Raw genomic sequence first — 22701 nt, 5'->3', positions numbered from 1 at the left:
CTGGATTTCAGAACAAAGAAGAAATATTGACCTTTTACAAAGAGAAAATTGATGCATTTTCCTGAATGGTTCCATTCACTGTTATAAATACAGAAAATAAGCCATTTAGTGAGTGGACAACTAATAAAAAAAGGATTATTGTACAGTTACTGTCATATATTGTATGGAAATTTATTGAATGCATATTAAAATCAGAAATAATTAAGTTATTGGGAGCCACTTTAGATAGCCTGAAGAGCCACATGTGACCTTTGACCTAGTGCCATAACTTCTAGTATCATGAATGAGCTCCACTATAAATATTCATACAAAGTTCCTTAGTGCAACGTTGCTATATGTGCTGAATCCCTTCATTAGTAATGATATGCAACATGCTGATGTTAAAGAGATGCAGGAAATTCATTTTTTTTACTATCTGCACATCATTACTTTTTCTGCTCCTGTGCATGCTGCATTAAATGAAAGATAATGTCAATGCGTCTCTGGGTTATTTCCTCTGTCCAGTCTGGAATATTAACTAACCAGGGAGAGGTAGCAGATCAGATCAGGCAAGATAAGAAAAAAAACAAGCAAACTCAGTTTGGTCACATCCTGTATGGCTGTATGTTTTATCTGAAATGGTCTGGGCTGTGCTCTGGTCTTTCATTAACTGCCTGTTGCAGTCTTGTGAAGCTCATTGTGTTTCCACCTCATTTTCCACCCTCTGCTGTTATAGCTGCATTTATCAGGCCTTAGAATAGTATGAATTACAAGTCTAGATGGAAGGGGGTCCGGCACCAATCACCCCCCACTTCAGTACGTTCCTGGTTACTCGGTCTGTTCGATGAATGGTTCGGGGGAGGGCGGAACAAATCCGTTGACCCGCAGAAAGCCCGTGAACCAGTCAAACAAGGGAACATCTCTAAAGGCGTCTTGAAAGTACCAGCTCTGCTCTGGGGCCATGTTGAAGTTCAGAGACTGTCTGTCCGCGTGCTTGTTGAACCGCGGTGTGTCGTAACCCTAGGAGAGAAACGCGCGCGCGCCGCTTCACGTTGCGGTGCAAAATCAACAGCGCGCGAAGTGCAGCAGGCAGGCAGGCAGGTCGGCAGGTCCGGGAGAGAAAGACAGACAATAGACCTGCTTCTCCCTCACTGCGGTGCGTTTTGCTCCACGTTGTGATTCAGAAGAACTTCGAGAGCGAAGAAGTCGCTCCCTCATGGATAGCTCGAGTTCTGGTTAAGGCTGTTCAGGGTAAGTTCTGCTTAGTTACTTATTATTTTCTCCTACTAATTTAAAGAAGAAGTTTTCTGACTCCAAGAGACAAAACAAAACAACAACCCCCCCCCCAAAACAAATACTGCGCAAAGTGCCGCCGGCGGTGAGTTGCACTGAATTGTGGTTAAATATTAAGTGATTATTTTATTGCATTAGAAACTGAGAGTAAAAGTAACATGCATTGGGGAATAGGTCTCAACTGGGACGAGCTGAAGTAGCTTTATTCTTTCTTTTTTCTTTTTCTGTTTCTTTCTTCCCTTTTTTTTGTCGTGTCAGACTCTTGTGAAAGCACAGGTCAAATACACCACGATGCGAAAGCATTCACACCCTTTGAACTTTCCCATTTTCTCACATTTAAATGAGCATTTTTGGGATTTTATGTGACAGAACACAAAGCAGAGCTCATCCCTGGTAGGTTTCAGTTCATATTGACAGACAATGTACTAAACAGAGTTTTGTGAAATGGTCAAAGCCTGGACAGTTTGTTTTATAACCTGTCCCCACTTAAACTTTTCCACCTTCTGGGTTTACACTGAGACAAAACAGAATTTGAAAACAGTGGGTTTTATTTAGAGGTATCAGAGTAAAGGGGGGGCGTGTATAACTGGCACATTGTTTTTTTTTTTTTTTTTTTACAAACAAACAAAACAAACTTTTTGATTAGTCTGTGTTGATCTTTCACCCAAAATCCCAGCAACATATTTTGAAGTTTGTGGTTAGAGTGTAAATTAAAAATAATAATAATAATAATTCAAGGGTTACGCTGAACACTGAAGCTTATTTGTCTTAGATAATGGCATTTTGTACAGAATAATCTCTCCTGAGAACCTAATCCCTGTAGCAAAAGAGAGCTCAAGTTCTGAAGTTAGACTTACAGGTGTGATGTCCTGAGAATGGAATGAAGCTTTAAAATCAAGCCAAAATATTACACAGGAATGTTGCCATACAATTATCTCAGGTACATCTCTTGATGTTTTTTTATTTTTATTTTGTATTTGTATTTTTTTTTTACTTCTTGACTGGTTGAAAGGTGACTCATATGCTTTAAAAATCCATAGATGGATTTGCATAGCACTTTTCTTGTCATTTAATTTTCTCACCAATTAAACCTGCAACTTTCCAACTGCAAGACGATTACCCTTCCCATTGAGCCCCCAACCTCATAAATGACTAAGCTGCAATGTATGGGGGGGGAAAAAACATCATGGAAATTCTTAGGAGCTTCCATAGTTTTGACGAGTGACTTACTTTTATGCACTGTTCACAAAACAGCAATATTTCTTTGTAAGCCAGAAAGTATGCAGAGCAGAGAGCTACACATAAATTTCAGTATTTTTATTAGGAATTTGAGAGGGAGTAATGGTACAAGTGAATTATAAAATTTTCAAGGATTCCAAGAGAGTGTTATGGGATTTGAAATAGTCAATCCTAAAATAACCAGATCTTTGAAAAACTTTTTATTCTTTTTTTTTTCCCATATGAAATAATTAGATTATTTAGATATTTCTTACATTCTAAATGCTTTCAAAGCATAAACACATGTAAGATTTTTGGACTGTAGCATATTTTTGGGGTTGTTTCATTGTAACAATAAGATGGGGTTCATTAAAGATAAATTTTCACAATGCAAATTTTATGAGTGAGCAGTTTACAGAGGCTAACGTATGTTAAGAACTTGGCAACCACTGTGGGAAACATTGGCATGCCAGCTATGATTTGATTTAAGACTGCTTTCTGCTTGGTAGAGATTGAGCTTCTGTGGGGGGTTTTGTCTGAGAAACGTGGATGAATATAATGCAGCTCTAGTTTGAAGGTGCTAAATTTCTGCAAGTGTGAGAAAAAAAGAATAGTGACTATACTTGGTTATCTTCCTAAACTAAGCCCATTATGCAGATTTATAGTCTTCAATGAGGACTAAGAACAAAAGTTGATTTAATTCTCCTAGACTGTCCGTCAGACATGGATTGAGGAAACAGTCAGAGTCAAAGTCAAAGAAAGTTTCTTTGTTTTTTCTCTTTGCACACTCTGCTTTCACGTTTTTTTGCTGTCTCTGCAGCAGTCTCATGACAACATCAACCGCACAGCATCTATCTGGAAGCCTGCTAAGCCTCTGATAACACATGGCCAAATGTGTTTGTAGAAAAGCCACAGCAACCCACAGCAGCAGAAGATAGTCAAAACATGTTTTTACCACTAGATTACATTCTGAACAATAATGATTAAAACAGAAAATAAAAACAAGTTCCCAGAAGATGATGGACAAAAATATTTGTGGACCATCAGCAAACCAGTAACATATGCTATTCTTTCTAGAGATTCACCAGTCAGTCGCAGATCAAATCGCCCAATTTTGCTTAAAAAAATATATGTATCATCAAACGGAATAAGTGTAAGAACTGAGAGTATTATTAATGTGTCAGTGGGTCAATTGAAATCATGTACTTAGAGGCATTTTTTTAGAGTTTCCAATAAAATGGAAATAAATAAATAGCTAAATTCTTAAGTTTCTGTTGAATCAAGGGGATTTGCTTTTGATTAAACAATAGGTTTGTTGTTTGACATAATGGTTTCCACAAAACAGGGACGTGTACTTGTAGATGGCACTTTATTTATTAAAGTAGTGCCTTAGGGTTATTCCTGTGTACCATTCACTCACCATACAACAAGCGTTAGTCATCAGATTCTAAAGAATAAGTGTGCGTTTTCAGCTGAAGAACTCATGAGGGCCACACCCACTGCACAGCATGACTGAACACATTTTAAAATGTGTTGTAATTTAGAAAATGCAAGCTTTAGAAGTCCAAAGCAAATCTTCTTGCAACTAAAATGCAGTTTCCAACGTAGTCCAGAAAATTGTGGAATTTGAATTGATTGTCCGAGTCTCTTATTTATATCGGAAAAGGAAACTTGAATTTAAAAATATGTTTCAGTGTTTATTTATTTAGATTAGATTTTTAATATTAAAAGGATGCATGCCTGTTTCTCTGGAAAAAACCCACCCTGAAATAAAACTGACACTTGAAAAAACCCAGCTGTTTTCTAGCAAATAAGTAGAGTGTTTTTTGGTGCCTGGAAAATGAGCCTTTTCAAAAACCTTCCAATTATTAAGTCACAATAAGCTGTCACTTCCCATTTTACCTAGCAGCTTCACGCCAATTACCTAGAGTACAATGGCTGCTGGACAAGACAAGTACTTTGTTGTTGACTTACCATCCAAAAAACACTTGCTGCATTCTTGTTGGGTATACAGAACAAGCCACTTCATTTGGCTTTGGATCTTAGGGTCAAAGATATTCAGCTGAGTGCAGCCATTTTCAAGTTTATAAAGTGCAAGCATAAACATTGTCTCAGGGGGCGTGGAAAGCAGGAACTTATTTGGATTTAAAGTGACAAGAGGTCCTAAAACAGATCAGTTTTGAAAGGAGCTCAAAATAGACAGAACTGATCAAAGTGAAATCTCTATGCGAGAATTATTTCATGCAAAAACATTGTAATTGAGCATGTTTTATATTGCCTACAGATTTATCCTAACATGTTCAATGAAAGATAATGCCTTAATTTGGTGCTTCATTCCTTCTATGCCATGAGTTCTGCATCATTCAGAAAATCTAAACCTATAATGGTAAAACGTTTTATACTCAAATGTTTCAGAATGTTACTAAATTGGACAAAATTCAAGTCTTGACATATATGAAATTTCGAGAATAAAAAAAAACGTCCTCTGATAATAATCTACGTCTTATGTAAATAACAAGCTGATTTACTGTGCTTTAAAGCAAGACACGCTGAAAGGAGGCTTTGTTTTGGGTGCAGATTTAAATGTCCAAGACATCCAATTAAATACAACCCCAAACATTTGCTTTGTCTAAATCTTTCTTAAGACTGCTGGTTTTAAAAGAAAGAAAAGGCACCGTTTCTCACGTACGCTATGTTACTGAGCCCAAAATGAAAATAGATTTTTTAATATTTGAAAGACAACTAGCTCCTGATTTTCTTGTATCAGTGCTTCTGCCTCGTGCCAGTTAGAACTGATTTTGGTCCAGAAGCACGTAAACAAGTAATTAGGGTGAATTACAACAAATTAATCCAATTTCTCCCAATCTCTGTAGGAAATGAGCCAAAATGAGCACAATATCCTGCTGAAAATAAACCAGAGGTGCAGAAGGTTGATTATCGCAGGAGATGCATCATTGTGACTTGTCCACATACTTTGACCTTTTGTAGTTTCTTGTCTGCAGTTCATTATGCATACCTAAAAACCTGAAAGACGTTTTCAGAAGCATGAGCTGCTGCTTGTTATTCTTTCCATGTGGAATTAAATCTGTCCGTATTTCAACATTGACAAGCATGAACGTGTTTTTTTTTTTGTCAACAAGTTACCAATGTTGAAGACATTTTGCAAAGGGACTTCTAGGAATTTACCATATTCACCTCAATTCTTTGTGCATTGAGAACTGGAAAAGATAGGATTTAACGCACAATATTCATATTCATCAAGGAAAATGTTAATTTTCCATGCTTTTAAATGTACTCCTTAACAGCAAAACAATTCATGCAGACTCTCAGTCTGACGAAAACAGGAAGAGCACGTGTGCGACTTACTTGGACGTGTTCGCTGTCATTTTTGGCAAACCTAGAAATGGTTTTATCACTTAGATGACATATGGTAAGCAGTGTGCTTGTGTCAGCACCCCTGCCCTCCTCCTCACCTGACTGTCTATTTATGGAGCTGCTGATTCGCTTAAACTGTCCTGCATAAAGTCTATATTGGCTGTCCTCAACACTGCCAGCATAGTGTTCGCTGGTCTAATCGGGGTGTCTGTTTTTCTGATTGAAACAAGAAGCGGAGGCACGTGCTGTATGCAAACATGGGTCTGGTTTCATTTGCTTATTTGATTACTGTAGTCATCTGTGATTCTACATGAATAAATGAGTGTTATTCATTTTCTAAAGTTTTTTTTTTTGTATGTCAGCTTTATTCTAGATTAAGAAAAGACAACACGTGTGCCAGGGAGGTCATAGCAGTGTTGTTTAGTCGAGATTAATAGAAACAGAGAAATGTCGGTATAGGTGAATACTTCCTGGCTTGCTCTTATGACCTCTTTGTCTTTTCCCTCTGGTCATTTACATTTCTGGCTCTTTGAAATCACAGAAAAACTGTCTCTGAGCATAAGGTCAGCATTTCTGTGGCCTAACGTGTCTGCTGTTTGTTAGTTAACGCATGATGCAGCTGGTTTAGAGGAAGGAGTGACTGCTGAAGTATCTGCATGTCTCTGGTATGTTGGTTTTTGCAGAATATTTTACTAATTTAATATGTTTTTGCTTCAAATGTTCATTTGTTTTATAGTCTGACCACCTTCTCTGTTGGTTAGTCACATTTCTGCAGATCTTGGAGAAGTTTTAAATATTCTCTCACTTTCCAGTAATCAAAGTTTGAAAGTCATGATTCTAACACAAGCACATTCTTAGTAAACAGTATGAAGCACTGCTTATGTTTAGTCTTCTATTTGCCATATTTGTACCGACTTGCTTCTCCCACACTTGCAACTCTAGTTTAAAAATAAATTTGTGTCACTCTTAGCTGTGTCTACAGGCAACTCTGAAAAGTGGACAGTATGTACTGCGGCAGCGTGACTCCTGTAGGAAGGTTTATAAGTGGATGGTCGGGGTCAGTAGAGTTCAGGGAGAGGAAGCAACCCTGGCATTGATTTGTGATGTTACCCTGCAGACATGACTCTTGTGGATCCCTCCACAATCCTGCACATTCAGATGTTCTTCTTTGCAGGTTTTGCTTTGTTTGGGTGAATGAGAAGAAGACTCAATTACCATTTCAGGCCGGAACTTTAAATCCTGCGTTCGAGGCTGAATGCAGTAATTAAAACAGCACAGAAGCACAGAATAATGCTTTTTCATCCTTGATCAAATTAGATGCATGATATTTGGTTTAGTGAAAACTGAGAACAGCACTCCTACTGTGAATATTTTCCATGCACTTTCTCAAAATAAGAAGAAAAATATGTATGACAAAAATAAAGCTATTTTTATGTGAAAGCACATTATTTCGATGGAGTAGAAATGCTTTATTCAGCTGACTAGATGATTATGGTTCACAAATCGGTACTTATTTTAAGTTTGATCGTTCGGAATTGCTGTGCTTCAGACTAGTTATTTAAATTAGTTTTTTGTGGCTGCACATGGTTACACACTTCATGTTATTTTCTTATTGAAGTTTTTTCTGTTGTAGCTATTTTATTGTAGTTTACAATAAGGAATAGATGTCAGCACTAGGCGAGGCGAGTTTATTTGCATAGCTCATTTCAGCAAGTAGAGAATTCAAAATGCTTTACATAATGAAAACATTAAACATCAAATCAACAGGGGTAAGATTCTAACTCTGCCTTCCATTTCTCATGCGTCCTGAGTACTTTATGCCAAATATTGAGATGCAAACATTCACTCTAACACAACCATATAAATTGTCGAATTCCTTCCTGGAATGCTGCCTGATATCACAACCTCTGCCGACAAGGCAGCCTCAGGCAAGATTGTTTTTGTTTTTGCCTCTATGATGGTAAAGTTGCTAAATATAGATGCTTTCCATTCTTTTTGACGAATTTACAGGCTGAAACTATTAAGCCTGAGGACTGATTATGCACTCCTCTACTTGTTCTCTACTTGTAATCTGTCATGAAACGTGATCAAACCCTTCATTCTGATGCAAGGACTTATTACTGTACACAAAGCTGAATGTTACTCTCCTCTGTGTTGTGCTATTGCATAATTAACATCAGCGAAATGATTGTATGTAGAAGTAAACAAGAAGTGAATGGTGGTGCATTTGGTACTTTGTGCTCATGTGGGTCCATTTTGGCACATTAAGGGCTGTTTAACTAAAGTTAAATATTAATATAGATTATAAAAATTAATAATTATGAGTCTAAAAAGCTAGAACGTCATTGACTGTGCCTTTTGTTAAAATCTATGTCCCTCTGCTTAATGGTTTACAGAAAACACATGTAGGCAATTTTAAACCTGACGCCAAAAATTTAGAATGAAAACGTCAATCACTGAGCAAAGACATAACAATCATATGTGCAACACAGATCATTTTTTGCACAGGTTTTGAACAACATTTTAGTAGTTCGGCCTGTCTTGAGACAATTTTATGTCAATTCAACTGAATTGACACAGTAGCTTAGAGCTCACATTAAAAGAGGGAAGTATTCTCACAAAATGCAATCAGCTCTGCCTTTTCCTGTATACATTGTCCGTATTTAGGAGCCAGTTCAACCTATTGTCCAGATGTAGATGCAGGTATTTGTATGTGCTGAGTACCTCTACATCATTACTATTGCTGGGAATTGGCTGGAAGGGAAATGTTACCCTGCAAAGCCCCGGTACTATATCCTTTGTTTTAGTGGCATTGACCTGGAGTTTATTTCTCCTGCATCATGCCACAAAGTCCCCTTCCAGTCTTCTGTACTCCCCCTCTCCTCTGCCTCCTTTTATACATGACACACTTGCAGTACTGCCAGATACATTCTGTATGTGTATCAGAGCTGTAGTTGAAATCGGTGGTGTACAGGGCAAAAAGTAAGGGCAAAAGCACATTGCCCTGACGCACCCCTGTACTGGTGGTTAGGGTAGTGCACCGACAGTCCTCCATCTTAATGAACTCTTGTGTTGCAGATATATAATAAAATTTCTCCCAGTTTTGCAGCACATTCCTTTTAACACCCTGGACCACACCCAGTCTGGATCTGTAGCCTTCCTGGGTTTAAGTCGCCTCAGGAAGGGCATAAAATAACAGAAACAATCCAACATAAATCCAACAAACATGCTGCAGATTTCAAAAACACCCTTTATACATTAACATTCTGCTGAGGGCAGACTAGGTTATCAAACAGAAATAACACAGTGCCGTCACTGGCAGTGTAACCTGAGTTAATGTCCTGTATCTGTTTTCTTCCTGTCAGTGTTTCCATTTGAACACATGTGAGACTTACTATAAACACTGGCAAAAGAAACCAAACAAACAGCAGATTACATCTTGTTTGTTTTACATGTTACTTTCAAAACACACAGAACCCTCCACAGATACTGACACACATAGAAACAATGTGTTAAAATCCTTCAAATAAACCATTTTGAGGATTTTAACACAGACCTGCAGACCTGGTGATCCTACTAGACTTCTCTTTGCTGTAGTTCACCAAGTGAGATATGGAGATGTTTCTTTTGGGTGCCTAGATAAACTCTGGTCTTCCAGCCTTGTCACATAATTTGGCTTATAAGTATTAAGAAAAGCTTTATTTCAGAGATTGTCTATTGAAATTTATTTTTTATAAAAATGAAACAAGTTTTAATGCAAATTACGTACTTTTTAGTCATACTTTTTGAAATCCTGCCACTCCACTATTTTTTTCGTCATTTTAAGACCTAAAAAATATATAATGTAAGTCTTTAATGTAAAAAATGCATCCACTCTGTAAGTGTTGAGATTGCCAGTACATCTAATGTCAGATACATGTACATATTTTGGTCAAAAATAGAAAACTTTTTTTTTTTTTATATATGGGGATGCTTTCCCTTGTGAATACAATTACTCAAATCAAATTGAGATTGAGATTATGCTGCTGCAAGTTAAGGTTTATTTCAAACATCTTATTAGAAGTTTTACACATATAAATATTGAGGTCAGGACCTTTTTCACAAAGGTGATTTGGCTGAGAAAAGTAGCAACGCAAACGTGAAACGGTAACAAAGCAAATGTTTAAAAGTTTAAGATGTGAATAATTTTTACCATTCTTAGGGTTGCCAATAAATATAGCATGTGGTGCAAATTGAAATAGCGGGGACATTTGGATCATAGAGCAAACAAAAATCTATGTCATCCCTGATTTGGAATTCAATTTCTCAATTTCAAATCAGTTTTCTCATAATTCTCCACCTTTAATTATGAATAAGGAAGATAAGCATCACTTTGTGTCTTTTCCCGTCAATGAATCTCTGTTGATGTTTAACCGTAATTTGTTTATCAGTTATTTGTTGGAAGAATTGTTGGAAATCCTGCTGGACTCAGAATGCTTTTCATTCTCGTTTTCCAAGTCAGTGTAGATTAAATAATTTCCTTTCTTTGTACTCAGCATGCCTGACCTAGTGGTCACCTTTTCCTTGGAAGTGAAGACAATACATCAAGTGTCAAGTTTGTGCTTGACCACTTTTGATTCACAAACAGAAGGGTGGACATTCACTGTAAATGCATTTTGATCAGGAGTAAATTTGCAGGTTAACGCCGGTCAAAAGGAGAGATATTTTAAACTCCAGGGTATTAGTGGAAATGTGTTCACTTTTCAATCCAAATTTGTCTCAGAATTATTCGAAACAACTTTGCCCTTTCTTTCTGTGCATAACAATTTATTAATGTGATAAATTATGGTCTACTTCTTGCCTCTTCCTGCATTGCCAGGAAATCTGAAGTCAGACGTCACTGTTCCTGCACCCACTCAAGGGATGGGCTGTAAGGAACCCACGACCTCTTGAAAAAGTTTTAAAGCACACAAACTCAGGCAGTTTTTAAAATGTCTCACTTGTCCTTACAAATACCAGGTTGTGAAATAGCATGAGTAATGCTTTTATGGAGTTAACAGCTTAACTTGCTCAACTCCTGGCTTCCCCGAAAAAAAAAAAGACTTGGATGTGTCTGATGTCGGAGGGGTTTCATTATTCAGGATTATTTCATTAATTCCTTTTCTGTTCCAGACTGTGTGAGGTCTGAGGAGGTGTCTAGACAGACTATTGTGGTATTTAATCAAATAGTTTTGACACAAATTAAGGTATCATATTTTATACACCCAGGTTAGATTTACTTGATTTTGTTTTTTCCATTGGCAATCGAGAGCTTGCAAAAGTTTTCATAACCCATGCAATTTTTCGCATTTCTTTTACATCGCAATCACAAAGCTTAGTGTATTTAAGTGTGATTTAGGTTCCAGATAATTGTTAATTGGAAGGATAATAAAAATAATAATAATGTTTCTTTCAAAAAGCTGTATTGCGTTAGGAAAAAGCCACTCTGACATACATTTTTTTGAAGAACCACCTTTTGCTGCAGGTACGGCTTTTAGAATATGCATGTTTTTACCAGTGTTGCCGGTTTTGGGAGTAAAAATTTATAATATATTAAAAATGAGGCATGTGCGGTACACAATAATTTCAGTCTGTTTATTTTTATTGGATTAAGTTTTGACACCAAAGGTGATAAATTAGAATCATGCACATCGTCATTTTCATCTTTTAAGGCCCTAAAAGAAAGACACAGCGTACAAGTTAGTCGACCACATTTAGCTCACCTGTTCAACTCTTTTTGTTAATAAACCACTTGAAGCATTCTTTCAGAAACGGTTAGAGCTTGCTTAATTTTGTACTATGTTCTTTATCGTCAATGTAGACATTGTCTGCCCTCTGGTGGAATGTTGCTGTATCTTGAAAATGGAGTCATCGTATGACCTCAGAGGAACTTTAAATGAATCAGTTCATATAGAGTTTGTTGTTTGTTGTTGTAGAGGAACACAGAGCACTGATCTGTTGCATAAAAGGAAACTCTGATTTTAACATTTCATCCTACGCCTGTCTTGCAGGATGTGAAGATGCAACATTTTCTCAACTCCTCCCCTACTGAGTCGCTACTCTCAAGAGCAATCACTTTGGACCTGCTCTCCACCAATTTAGAATCAGAACCAAACACCACACATGTCTCTGTCAGCAGCTTCAGCAACGCCAGCTCCTTACGTTGCACATACAAGGAAGACTTTAAGAAGATTTTACTCCCTGCGGTGTACGTTGTCGTTTTTGTGCTCGGCCTTCCTCTCAACGCCGTCGTCATACTGAAGATATGGAGGACGAGGCCCCACGTCTCCCGGAACAACATCTACATGCTCAACTTGGCCATAGCTGACTTTCTGTATGTGATGTCACTTCCTTTACTCATCTACAACTATGCCAGCCATGACTACTGGCCCTTTGGGGAGTTTGCCTGTAAACTGGTCAGGTTTCAGTTCTACAGGTACGTTATCTGCTGCGTTTTGGGTAATTTTCACTCTAGATAGGGATTTGTTGTGGTATCACTTAGGGTTGATCTTTATTAAGTGACTAGATACAAAGGAGTTGAGAATATGTATGTTGTGGTTCTGTGTTAGAGATAAAAGTGCTAATCTTCTCTATCAGTCTATGAAACATAACCAGGCAATGCACTGCTGGGCACATCTATTTTCACCACTTGTAAAGAGAATGGGAAATAAGTGCATCTTCCATTGTTTATACCCATTAATCTCTCAGTAGGGAACAATTCTGTGTTAAATAAATATAAAAACTAATTGCTTTTAGCAAAATGTCCTGCTAATACTTTGTAAAAAAAAATATCTTGTTAATAAGACAACTGGGAAGCTTCTCCTAGAGGAAAAGCTTCCATAGTTTTTTTTTTTAAATTAGCAGGAGATTTTGCTAAACGTAATTCGATTTTTACCAAATCACATATTAATTCCCTATAAATCATTAGTCATTTATAAAGATGCACAATCCAATGATACCTACACATTTGTTCTCCTATTTCAGTAATCTGCATGGCAGCATCCTCTTCCTCACCTGCATCAGTGTGAATCGCTACATCGGGATTTGCCACCCCTTCACCATGTGGCTCAAAGAAGGCGGCCGAAGGATGGCGTGGGGAATCTGCGCAGGGGTGTGGGTGGTGGTCCTCTTCCTCTGTGCACCAACTTTCAACTTTGCTGCGACAGGAATCCAGCGCAACCGCACTGTGTGTTATGATCTGAGCACGCCGAAGCGCTCAGTGGATTACTATCCCTACGGCATGGCTCTGACCTTCCTCGGCTTCTTGCTTCCTTTTCTCGGCGTAATGGTCTGCTACTGCCGGATGGCGCACATCCTCTGCCGCCCCGTGTCCTACCACGGGGTCTCGGTAGCCACGGGGGAGAAGCGAGACAGGGCTGTGAGGATGATCCTTGTGGTGGCGGCCGTGTTCTGTGTAAGCTTTCTGCCCTTCCACCTTACTAAAACTATGTACCTCGTGGTGCGTACTTTGCCCAGTGCCCCCTGTGAGATGAGGAACTTGTTCGCAATCATCTATAAGTGCACAAGGCCATTTGCCAGCATGAACAGTTTGCTGGACCCTATATTGTTTTACTTTACCCAACCGCGATACCGCAAGAGCACTAAGAGGTTTATGCTCAAAGTGACCTCCCTCAGGGACAAGGGAACCGCAGTGTGAGCACATCCCATTTTGACTACGTCTGTCATTAGCTGTTCTTTTTCCATTTTAACAACCATTTAGTAAGAAAGTCCTTGAAGACTTAAATGAATGGAATACAGTCAAATTATCAGCCACAACAAACAAGGTTTGGGGTGCGTTCCTGATTTTCAAATGAAGAGATTGTAACCTGTAACTGATCAGCATTAAACACACACAAAAAATATGCCTTAGAGGTTATTTTGTCATTGCACTTGCTATAGTAATACAGAGTGAAATTTAAAAAGTCTTTTTTTGCAACTTAAATCATCATTTTGTTTTTACATCTTTACATTTGTTCAGCACAAAAATATGTTGAAGCTGTAAAGCATGTAGTTTCATGTTTTCACCACTGGAGGTCGTGTGCACTCCACTGCATCCAAACACTGGCTCTGGCTTGAACGTAATCAATATGATTTATTCAGCACGGATCACATTATCTGCACTGCAGTTAATTATGAACCAGTTACAACCAAAGTCCAGCTTGTAGTGCATTAACTTTGGCAGTTTGGACATTGTTTTATTGAAAGTACATTTTAATGTTGGAAGTGACATTAATATCACGTATTAATGAAGCAAAGAACTTTTTCAGAAGTAACAAAATGGCGATTTATGGGCCTAAATGCAAGGCTTAAAGTAAGTTTAACCTTTCTGCTTCTAAGGAGTCTGTAAGAAAGACGTACCTCTGTAAAAAAAAAACATATTTACCCCCCAACTTATCAACTTAAAGGAAGTAAGATGTAGGTTTAAAAATGCTTCTCTTAAATATGTTTTGTAGGAGGTATTATTTGTTTCCTCACTGAATGAAATTTCAAAAATTACCTTGGGTTTTAACATTTTTTCATTTGTGAAATTACCTTGGAATTAAATATGAAATCATTTGAAGGGTTGTTTTCTTCACATCTTTACCAAGGGTTCCTTTCAGTGGAGATGGTCCTATGTTACTCTGAGTTCTTTACTCTACTAGAGGTAGTCGAGAGAAGAAATGCACTGCTTAGCATTGCACTGTTTTAATTGCTCTTACTGGATACAGTCTAAAATCCAAATTCCATTTGCAAATAAAGTTTGAAAGTAAATTCCTGTGACACAGCATATTCCAGTTTGTTTTTGCTTGTACTGTGTGATTTTCATTGTGAGCCTCTTTGTATTTCTTTTATCATATTATGTGTTTTACACGCTGTTTTGTTTGAAAATGCCATTGTAACTGCAGAAACTGTGAATCTGTGTCTCAATGAACAGCATAAAAACAATGCGAACAATGCATTTGCTGTATTTATGTTTTCCCAGCTTTCTTTGTTTGTTTGTTTGTTTTTTTGAAAACTCACTGTTTTAAGAATCACATTAATAAGGTATTAATGTGGTAATACTTCAGCTCCTTTGTTTACTTTCTGTGTTTAGCTGAGATAATTTCTCCAGCTGACTTAGTGTTTGATAAGTATGTGTTACACTGAATGTGAAATGTATGCAATTCATATGCATAAACATTTAAAACACACGTATGAAGTAATGTGCTTGAAGATTTACATTTGGACAAAGTATATTTTTAGTTATTAAATTATGTAATTTAAAAAGTGCCCCCCTTCCATGCTCTAAATATGAGCCAACGTCGCATCTTGTGTTTGATATGATGGTGGAAACTTATTACATCTGCACAGTGCCAATTTTAATGTGGCTGTTCATAGTGTTTTAAAAACTGTAGATTTTTATTTTAGAAAAAGTGTAACATGTCAAAAAATGTTCGGTGTCAAAAATGTCTCTGTGTTGTAAATATTTTATTTTCTTAGACTCATAGTTTTCTGTGAAATTGTTTTTGAACAGATTCAAAATAACTTAGAAGCTAAAAACGCAAATAAAAGGAGATGCAAACTACATAACTTCTATGGACTATGATTTAAAATGCTTCCATTACAGGCGTGAATCTCATTTATTTGAATTTGATGATCCAAAAACCTGAATTAGTTTTATAAACACTAATTATGTTGGGTTTATTTATTATGTTGGTGGCTATAAAGCCTGTAATTTCTCAGCAACCTCCTTTGGGGCATTTTAGTCAAATATTATTTGGAGTCCAATGTATTTATTCAAGACATATGTAAAATGTTAACCTTTATTGATCAGAGGACTCTCACGTATTGTGAGTGCTTGTCCTTACAGGGTCAGAGTGGTATCTTTCTCCAGCGGTCAGGGGAGTACATCCTGTGCAGGTCACCAGCCCATCACGAAGAACTACTGAACAAACAAACTCACTAAATCATAAGGGAAAATTATAGTAACCAAATAGCCTAAAGGTATTGTTTTTTTTGACTGCAAGAGGATGCCTGAGTACCTAGAGAGAACTCTTTCAAGAACGGGGAAAGCGTGCAGAAGGAATCGAGGTGACCAGACTTGCTGTTTTTAAGAATCATTTAAGTTACTTGTATAAAAACCTCACTCTTTCTTCACATTTTTCTCCGCCTACTTCAAGTAATTTTTTTCTATCTTGTTGGCTCAGGTATGCAGCCTCGGTGTTGTTGAAAGGCCGGTGTTTTAGCTTTCACTTTAAAACAGTAAAGAACATTTGGCAGTTTAGCAAATTACAACCCAAACTCAGCAGGAGTCCTTTTGAACCTGCATGTACTTTCATGTCCTCCAACTCAGAACTGAAGGTGTAGGGATCCCACCGGTGGGGGGCGCTGCAGTGATAACCTCCCACCCTTTCCTTTGTGAGAGACTGGAGCACAGAATTCCCCTCTGGAACAAAAGGACCTGTTAAGCAGACAGCCACATGGGAAGCACCACAGAGAGGTTATTGTGCAGGAATGAAAACTTGTATCTTTGCCCCCCAACCCCCTTCCTACAAATGCTGACATGCGGCTTCTGGAGCTCCTCGCTGTGCCAAAGCTGTTGCAAAGTCTGCAGTGATCTGACTTTTTTTTTTCTTTTTCCTTTCTAAAAACGCTGCAGTCAGAATAATGGTAGAAATCTGTTCTGTTTTATAGTGGCTACTTATTTGAGAACTTTCCCCCCCTCCTGTCCTGACAGTGCTGTTGTGTTTTTCACAAGGGAAGAGGCTATAATTACATCCAGTTAGTTCACTGTATCTCCCCTCTATCAACAGGGGAGGAGGGAGACGAGGGGGGGGGGGGAGCTTTTCCTCTCAGTTCCCCAAGGGGGTTATGACAGCCCCTATACCCCCTTAGTCCCGCCCACCCCCTCTGCCCTATCTCGAGCATTAACATGCACGCGCAAAAACACAACACAAGTCACGGAAAAGCAAATGATGGCAAAATAAGGAATCCACAAACAGTTTTGGTGCAGTTCAGCGTGGTCGGTGCGCAGGGAAGGATGTGCGCAGATTTACAAACAGTAGGAACAACAACGGAAAAGTTGTGTTTGTGAAGAGGTTGGCTGGGGAAGTTTTTGGCCCAAAAAACAAACAAACAAACAAACAAAAAAAGTTTCGCCTTTCTTTGGATGCGGTTTCGGCATTCGATCAAATATGTAAGTTTTCGATCAAGAGGTCTGCCCTCACCTTTTCTTTTTAACCCCCCCGCTGCCTGGTCGTTTTTATACATAAAGGAGCAGCTTGGTGTTTTTACAAACAGCTTCAATGAAAAAGTTGTTGTTTGGGGTTGGTTGGACTGTGAGAAGAGGGGACAGGAGAAGAATGGAGCGACCAGCAGAAAGGGAGCTTTTTCAAGCGTTGTAACAAAGACAGACATGAACAATGGCTGAGAGGAAAAAGAAGAACGCGGCCGCGCATCGCGGCGCCTCTTTCAGAAAGCTGGGCTCCAGCGGGAGTGAGGAGCGGCAGCGGGAGTCAGAGGGTTCGGAGTCAGTCGGCGTCGCCCTCCCCCCGGAGCCCAGCCGAGCAGAGCGGTCCTGGGCGACGCGTAATGTCAGTGTGTCAAGAAAAGTTTCCAAAATCTCCGCCACCGCAACCGCAGAGCCAAAGAGAGGCTCCTCCGCTCTTCCCTCCTCTATTTCTCCGTCCATCCGCCAGCTCACGGAGAGGTTCAGCTGCAGCGGCGGCGGCAAGACGAGCGGCGGATCCAGCAGGACGCGACAAGCCTCGCCGGGAGACGGCGCGGCGCCTACGCGGGGGAGCAGCACTCGACCCCGGGCCCGAGGCGACGGGGGAGACGGCTCTCCGGCTCGTAAATCTTTCCACGAAGACAGCGGCGAGGGGTGTTTCTTGGAGAGCGACCCAACCCCTGCAGAGTCTCTCTCGGACAGCAAGTCGCTGAAGTTTCACTCCGGCACCGACTCTGTGTCGGGCTCAGACTCGGAGAGGTGGATATTTAGGCGCCTCTCGGCTGAGAGCGGCAAGTCTGGTAAGAGAGGTTATTCTCACATCTCTGCCGCTGATCTTAGAAAGAGTTTGACTACGGATGAGGAGGAGGATGCTGGCGGTAGAGAGGCATCACTGCCCTGCAAAGCCCACAGGAGTTATCGCCACATCCCCGCGCATTCTGAAAGGTGGCCCAGCGTCACCAAAATCAGACAACTGTTCGACGAGAAAGCTTCGCGACCGCTCAGGACGGACCCATGTGAGAGCTTGAAGGCAGCTGGCAGAGGCTATTTATGTGACTCCAGCTGCATTGGAAGTGGCAAGCAGTCAGTTTGCATTTCTGTTTTGGATCAATTCGTATCAGGAGAAGGACACAGGGAAACTGGCTCTACTAAAGACACTTCTTGTTATTGTGTGGACATTTATTTCAAAACCGACCATCCTCATCCCTCAAGTGACCAGGAAGGAGATACAGAAAATTCTGAATTATCTTCCAGAAGTCATTTTCACACTGAGTGTAACTTTCACAGGAGTAATTCGTCGACATGCAGGTCTCGTAGTGCCAGTGCTGAGGCAGAAGCTACCTGTAGGTTCCCCAGAAAAACTGGACCGACGCCTGACCCTAATCCTGACCTTCAACCCTGTGCTGCTCCGTCTTCGAGGCGATCGGTGGGCTTAGACACCTCCTCCTGCTGCTCCTCTCTACAGCAGCCGACAGAGAGGGAGAGAAGGGATATACAGGGGGTCGGGCTGCCCAGGGATAGTTTACATTCCTCACATAGCTCTTCTAGAGCACCAGCCCCCACCACCTCCTCCATCTCCTTTGCTCCAGCTCCAGATAAAGCCATTACCTCCTATTTCTCTACTATAGCTCCCCCCTCTGAGCCAGGAGCCTCTACAAAAGTTAGTTCTCCTCTCAGCTTCCATTGGAAGTTAAGCTCTGGAGACGAAGAAGAGGTGCACAGCAGGAGAAAGAGAGGAGGGGCTTGGGGTTATCCCTCATGTCCTGCTTCCTCTGTCACTTGCAGGGGAGGGGAAAGGAGTGCCACTGAGCGAGGGGGCAGCTATTTATCCCGCAATAAAAATGGTCGTTGGGGCGCAAAGGTCATTGGCAGGTCCTCAGGCAGCGAGGAGGACAGCCCTGCTTCTATAGGCCCCCACTGTAGAGAGGCAGTGCGCCGTCGCTCTCTAAGAAAAAAGAAGAAGCTCAGCGGGGCTGCTCTAGCAGCAGGCCGCGATGATTACAATGATCAGTATGGTGAATCAGAAGGCAGTGACAGTGATCCAGCCCTGACCATGGATCACACAGAGAGGCAGCAGCAAAACACTGGAGAAGTTACAGGGATGATACATCGGAGCCACTCAGCACGAGAACCTGGTGGTCGTAGCAATAAAGCCAGGGTGCAGCACTGGGAACGGCTTTCCTCGCCTACTATGTCCACCACACTTCCTGCTGTATCACGAGTGTCAAAGGTAAAGATACCCCCTTTTGTTTCTAGTCCTGGTGATTCATGCTGCAGTAGCAGATACTCCAGCACTGAGACTCCAAAAGAAGAGAATCAGGGGAATGGTGGCAGCTGTGGAGCGAACATGCTCTTTCACACCAGTGGATCAGAAGGCAGAACAAGCAGAGCTGCTTCGTCGTCGGTGTTGAGTAAAACTTACCATGGGAATTTCACCATGTACCGGTCCCCCAGCTTTGGACATGGAGACAACTTCTCCCGGGCACCTGTCCGAGTGCGTCCCAAAATCTTGCCGACAGTAACCTTCATGCCAAGTGTAACGCCCAGAGAAAGTGGAGGACCTTCAGGAGTAAGAGGTCTTGACACTGTTGTACTAAGGAAAACAACAGGGAGAGAGGCTGCAAATAAGGCTAACAAAATTTCTATGTCCAACCCCGATATTGCATCAGAAACTATGACTCTCTTAAACTCGCTGAAAAATGATGTGCCAAAACTCAAAGTGCGAAGACCAAGTGGAGGGGACCGAAACAGGGCTGGGGAGTGTTCATCAGAGTACTGCAGGGACTTGGGCCCTCTAAGTGGGACCATTTTGCCTTCTGGTTTCCGCCCTTCTCTAAAAGACCTCACAGCCACTCTAAGGCGCACAAAATCATTCACCTATTCGGATAAACTTACAACAGGTGCACGATCTTATTTGACAGGTGGCACAAGAAAGAGGAGTTCCTCTGAGCAGCAGCTTGACTTGAATGAAGAGAAGACTGAGGGTAGGTTGGTGGTGTCAGACAGAGAAGTAGAAAGTGACGGCGGGGATTTTCGATTTGGACAGAGTCTTAGGACTTATGGACTAAAGGATGAGGATGACGATGGAGAAATGATGCCAACTCCACTAGAGGAGAGATGTGTGCAGGAAGCCAGGCAGGTCATCCAAGATATCTGCCAGATGTGCAGTAGGGATGATGATGATGATTTAGCTTTGATGTCATCTGATAGTATTTTGGGGAATGAAGGTTTACAGGTTAAGCAAACAGATGAAGGGAAGGATGAGACAGGAGGTGCTAAAGCTCAGATGAGCACAGCTCAAGAGTCTGAGAACACAAAAGACAAAGATAAACATGAGCAGGAGAGAGAGAACAAGGAGAGAGAGAGAAGTGAACAAAGTATGCAGCTGGAGAAACTAAACAGTAGGGGTACAGACTGGGAGAAGTCCAATCGACAGACCGGAGAGATTGAGAGAGCATTACTGAAGGGCGACTCGGAGGAAAGTATGCTCTATGACCGCTCCATGGATGAGCTTTCAGGCCATGACTCCAGCTTAACGGATGAGGGGATTGTGACAGAGCCTGAGTCGGGTCCCACTGACCTCTCAGAGAGATCTTTCCTGGGGTCAGCTGGGGTTAATTTAGGGTCGAGAGTAGCAAAAGATGTTCTCGGGCAGCCACTGACTGGATGGAAGCAGTTGGCTCTTCAGGAGGTGGAAAGCATCAAACAGGAGGAAAAAACAATGCCAGAGAGCAGCTTGAACTGTACAAACCATCTAAATGAAACTCGCTTTCCGCAGACTTTGACCTATCCAGTATGTACGGCTCAGATTGACAACTGTATTGTGGATATGAGTGGTACTACTTTTATGAACAAACTTAACTCTGAGGGAATCAACACCAGAAGTGCGGTGTCAACGGGGTTCACATCAGCTGCAACATCAGGAGAAGGAGGATTTGAATCTCCTGCAACCCCAAGCGCAGTCCGCCGAAGGCGCAAGTTCTCTCCTGGTAACAACAACACAGGGTCCGATTTCAGTAATGGAAATCATGCAGAGTCAACAACAGTAGCTGTAGGAAATGGTGAGTCCACTGTCTATCGCTCTCTTAGCGACCCCATGCCTCAGCGGTGTTGTTCTCTTGCGGAAAAAGGAAGCAACAATTTTTCTTCAGTCGACAGCAATCTTTTGGGTTCCCTGTCTGTCAAGGGGGGTGCTTCTCCTGAAACCTCTGTTGCATCTACTCTATCAGAAAACATAGGAAGCGTGGCAAGTGATTTGTCTGTTTACAGTGATGGCGGTTTACGTGATGACGGTATTCAGGATTACAGCAGAGTCATCAGAAACATTGTAGCCGAACCAGGTGCAATGGACAGGTTGATCACAGATGATCATGGCAATGGCAAGGCCCCCAAGAAGAAGTCTTTTAGTGACCCCAGTCGCCGTAGTGAGGCCAGTCCAGTGTCCCAAAGTGACCCTCAAACTGGCAGCACACATCAGGTCAGTGAGTTGGATCAATCTGGACAGATTCCACCTTCTAGCAGTGAACCAATCCTAAGTGAGCAGAGAGAGGAACTGTGGGATTCAGAGGCTAACCGTACACAACTGCTTCAAGCGAAGATTGCTGCATCCCAGTCAGAATGCAGTGCTATTTCTGATAACCCTGATGATGAAGATGATTCAATAGACCATGATCAAAAGGAGGAGAAGTTTAACTTAGATCTCAAGCTTGCTGAGGTTCTGTCTCCTAGAATAACACGTCGGCTAGCTAAAAAACGTCCCAGCAAGCTACAATCCGTTCCTGACAATGTCCAATTTCACCCCATTGAAATGGGTTCAGAGGACCAGGAGGAGCACAGCAACCAAAGTAAGCTAATATCATCTCTCCCTGCATCACCACTGAAATCCAAATCCAAAACTAAACCCAAGCACATTCGCAACACCAGTGAACCCGCTGCCTTCATTCCCATCTCCCCACCTCCACAGCTCCAACCCCTGAAGGAAGTGGACTTCCAAGCAGTGCCTCCAGAAGATGAGGTCCCATCTTTGGAGGATGTTTCACAAAAATATAATCTTGAGGACATTGAGGCCAGACCTGCTTCTATAGCAAGTAATGGGTCTCAAGGATTAATTCCTAGTGCAGAAGCCTCTGGTGTGACCAGTAACATTGGACTTACAGAAGCTGGACCTCAGAAGATTGGCATAGAGGACACGTTACCTGCTTCTGCTCCACAGAAGACCAAACCCAAAGTGGTGAGTACAGATTCCCCCACCGCCTCCTTTAGTGTGCTTGTTATTGTGTCTGCTGCTGTGTGTTCTGTGTTTTAGGTTGTGATTGTTTACCTTGAAATATGCACACAACGTGCAACACAGATATTCTTGTGGTGTTCTTTTTATTGACAGCAAAAATTTCGATGAAATATTCTGATATTGTGTTAATATAATACATTAAAAAAAACACAGCTAATCTATTTGTTATGGTTCTACGGCACCATTCAGCGCTTGTGTTTATTTTTCTCCCAGCATGGCTATTTACGAGGGTATTTGGGTTTTAGGATTACATGGCAGAAGCTATTGAAAGGTCGAGGAGTGTTAAACAAACATTAGCTATTAGTTTAATTAAACAAAACTCATACAAAAGAGATTAAGGGGT

At 40.9% G+C, this 22701-nt stretch overlaps 2 protein-coding genes across 2 annotated transcripts in view; both read left to right on the top strand.

Annotated features, from left to right (window-relative positions):
* The first annotated feature begins 862 nt into the window (after positions 1-862).
* LOC129359397 (P2Y purinoceptor 3) lies at positions 863-14291 on the top strand. Its single transcript, XM_055028994.1, has 3 exons — positions 863-1230; positions 11895-12319; positions 12868-14291. Exons 2-3 carry the CDS (start codon positions 11904-11906, stop codon positions 13538-13540), a joined length of 1089 nt encoding a protein of 362 aa, XP_054884969.1. The 5' UTR covers positions 863-1230; positions 11895-11903; the 3' UTR covers positions 13541-14291.
* A 2532-nt stretch (positions 14292-16823) lies between these two features.
* LOC129359410 (rho guanine nucleotide exchange factor 17-like) overlaps positions 16824-22701 on the top strand; it is a 64913-nt gene continuing 59035 nt past the window's right edge. The window contains exon 1 of the mRNA XM_055029026.1: positions 16824-22301. Coding sequence (XP_054885001.1) covers positions 17265-22301 — 5037 coding nt within the window. The 5' untranslated portion in view covers positions 16824-17264. The remainder of the gene's footprint in view (positions 22302-22701) is intronic.

Source organism: Poeciliopsis prolifica, unplaced genomic scaffold (genome assembly GCF_027474105.1).
Source record: "Poeciliopsis prolifica strain line A6 unplaced genomic scaffold, Auburn_PproV2 SCAFFOLD004, whole genome shotgun sequence".
NCBI lineage: Eukaryota > Metazoa > Chordata > Actinopteri > Cyprinodontiformes > Poeciliidae > Poeciliopsis > Poeciliopsis prolifica.
Note: the sequence above shows the minus strand (reverse complement) of the source record. Positions and strands in the feature narration are given on the sequence as shown.

Excerpts from the sequence above, each read along its gene's own strand:
- LOC129359397 (XM_055028994.1), top strand. The coding sequence starts at position 11,904 with ATGCAACATTTTCTCAACTCCTCCCCTACTGAGTCGCTACTCTCAAGA. Across the intron at positions 12,320-12,867 it reads GTCAGGTTTCAGTTCTACAG|TAATCTGCATGGCAGCATCC; the intron begins GTACGTTATCTG and ends CTCCTATTTCAG.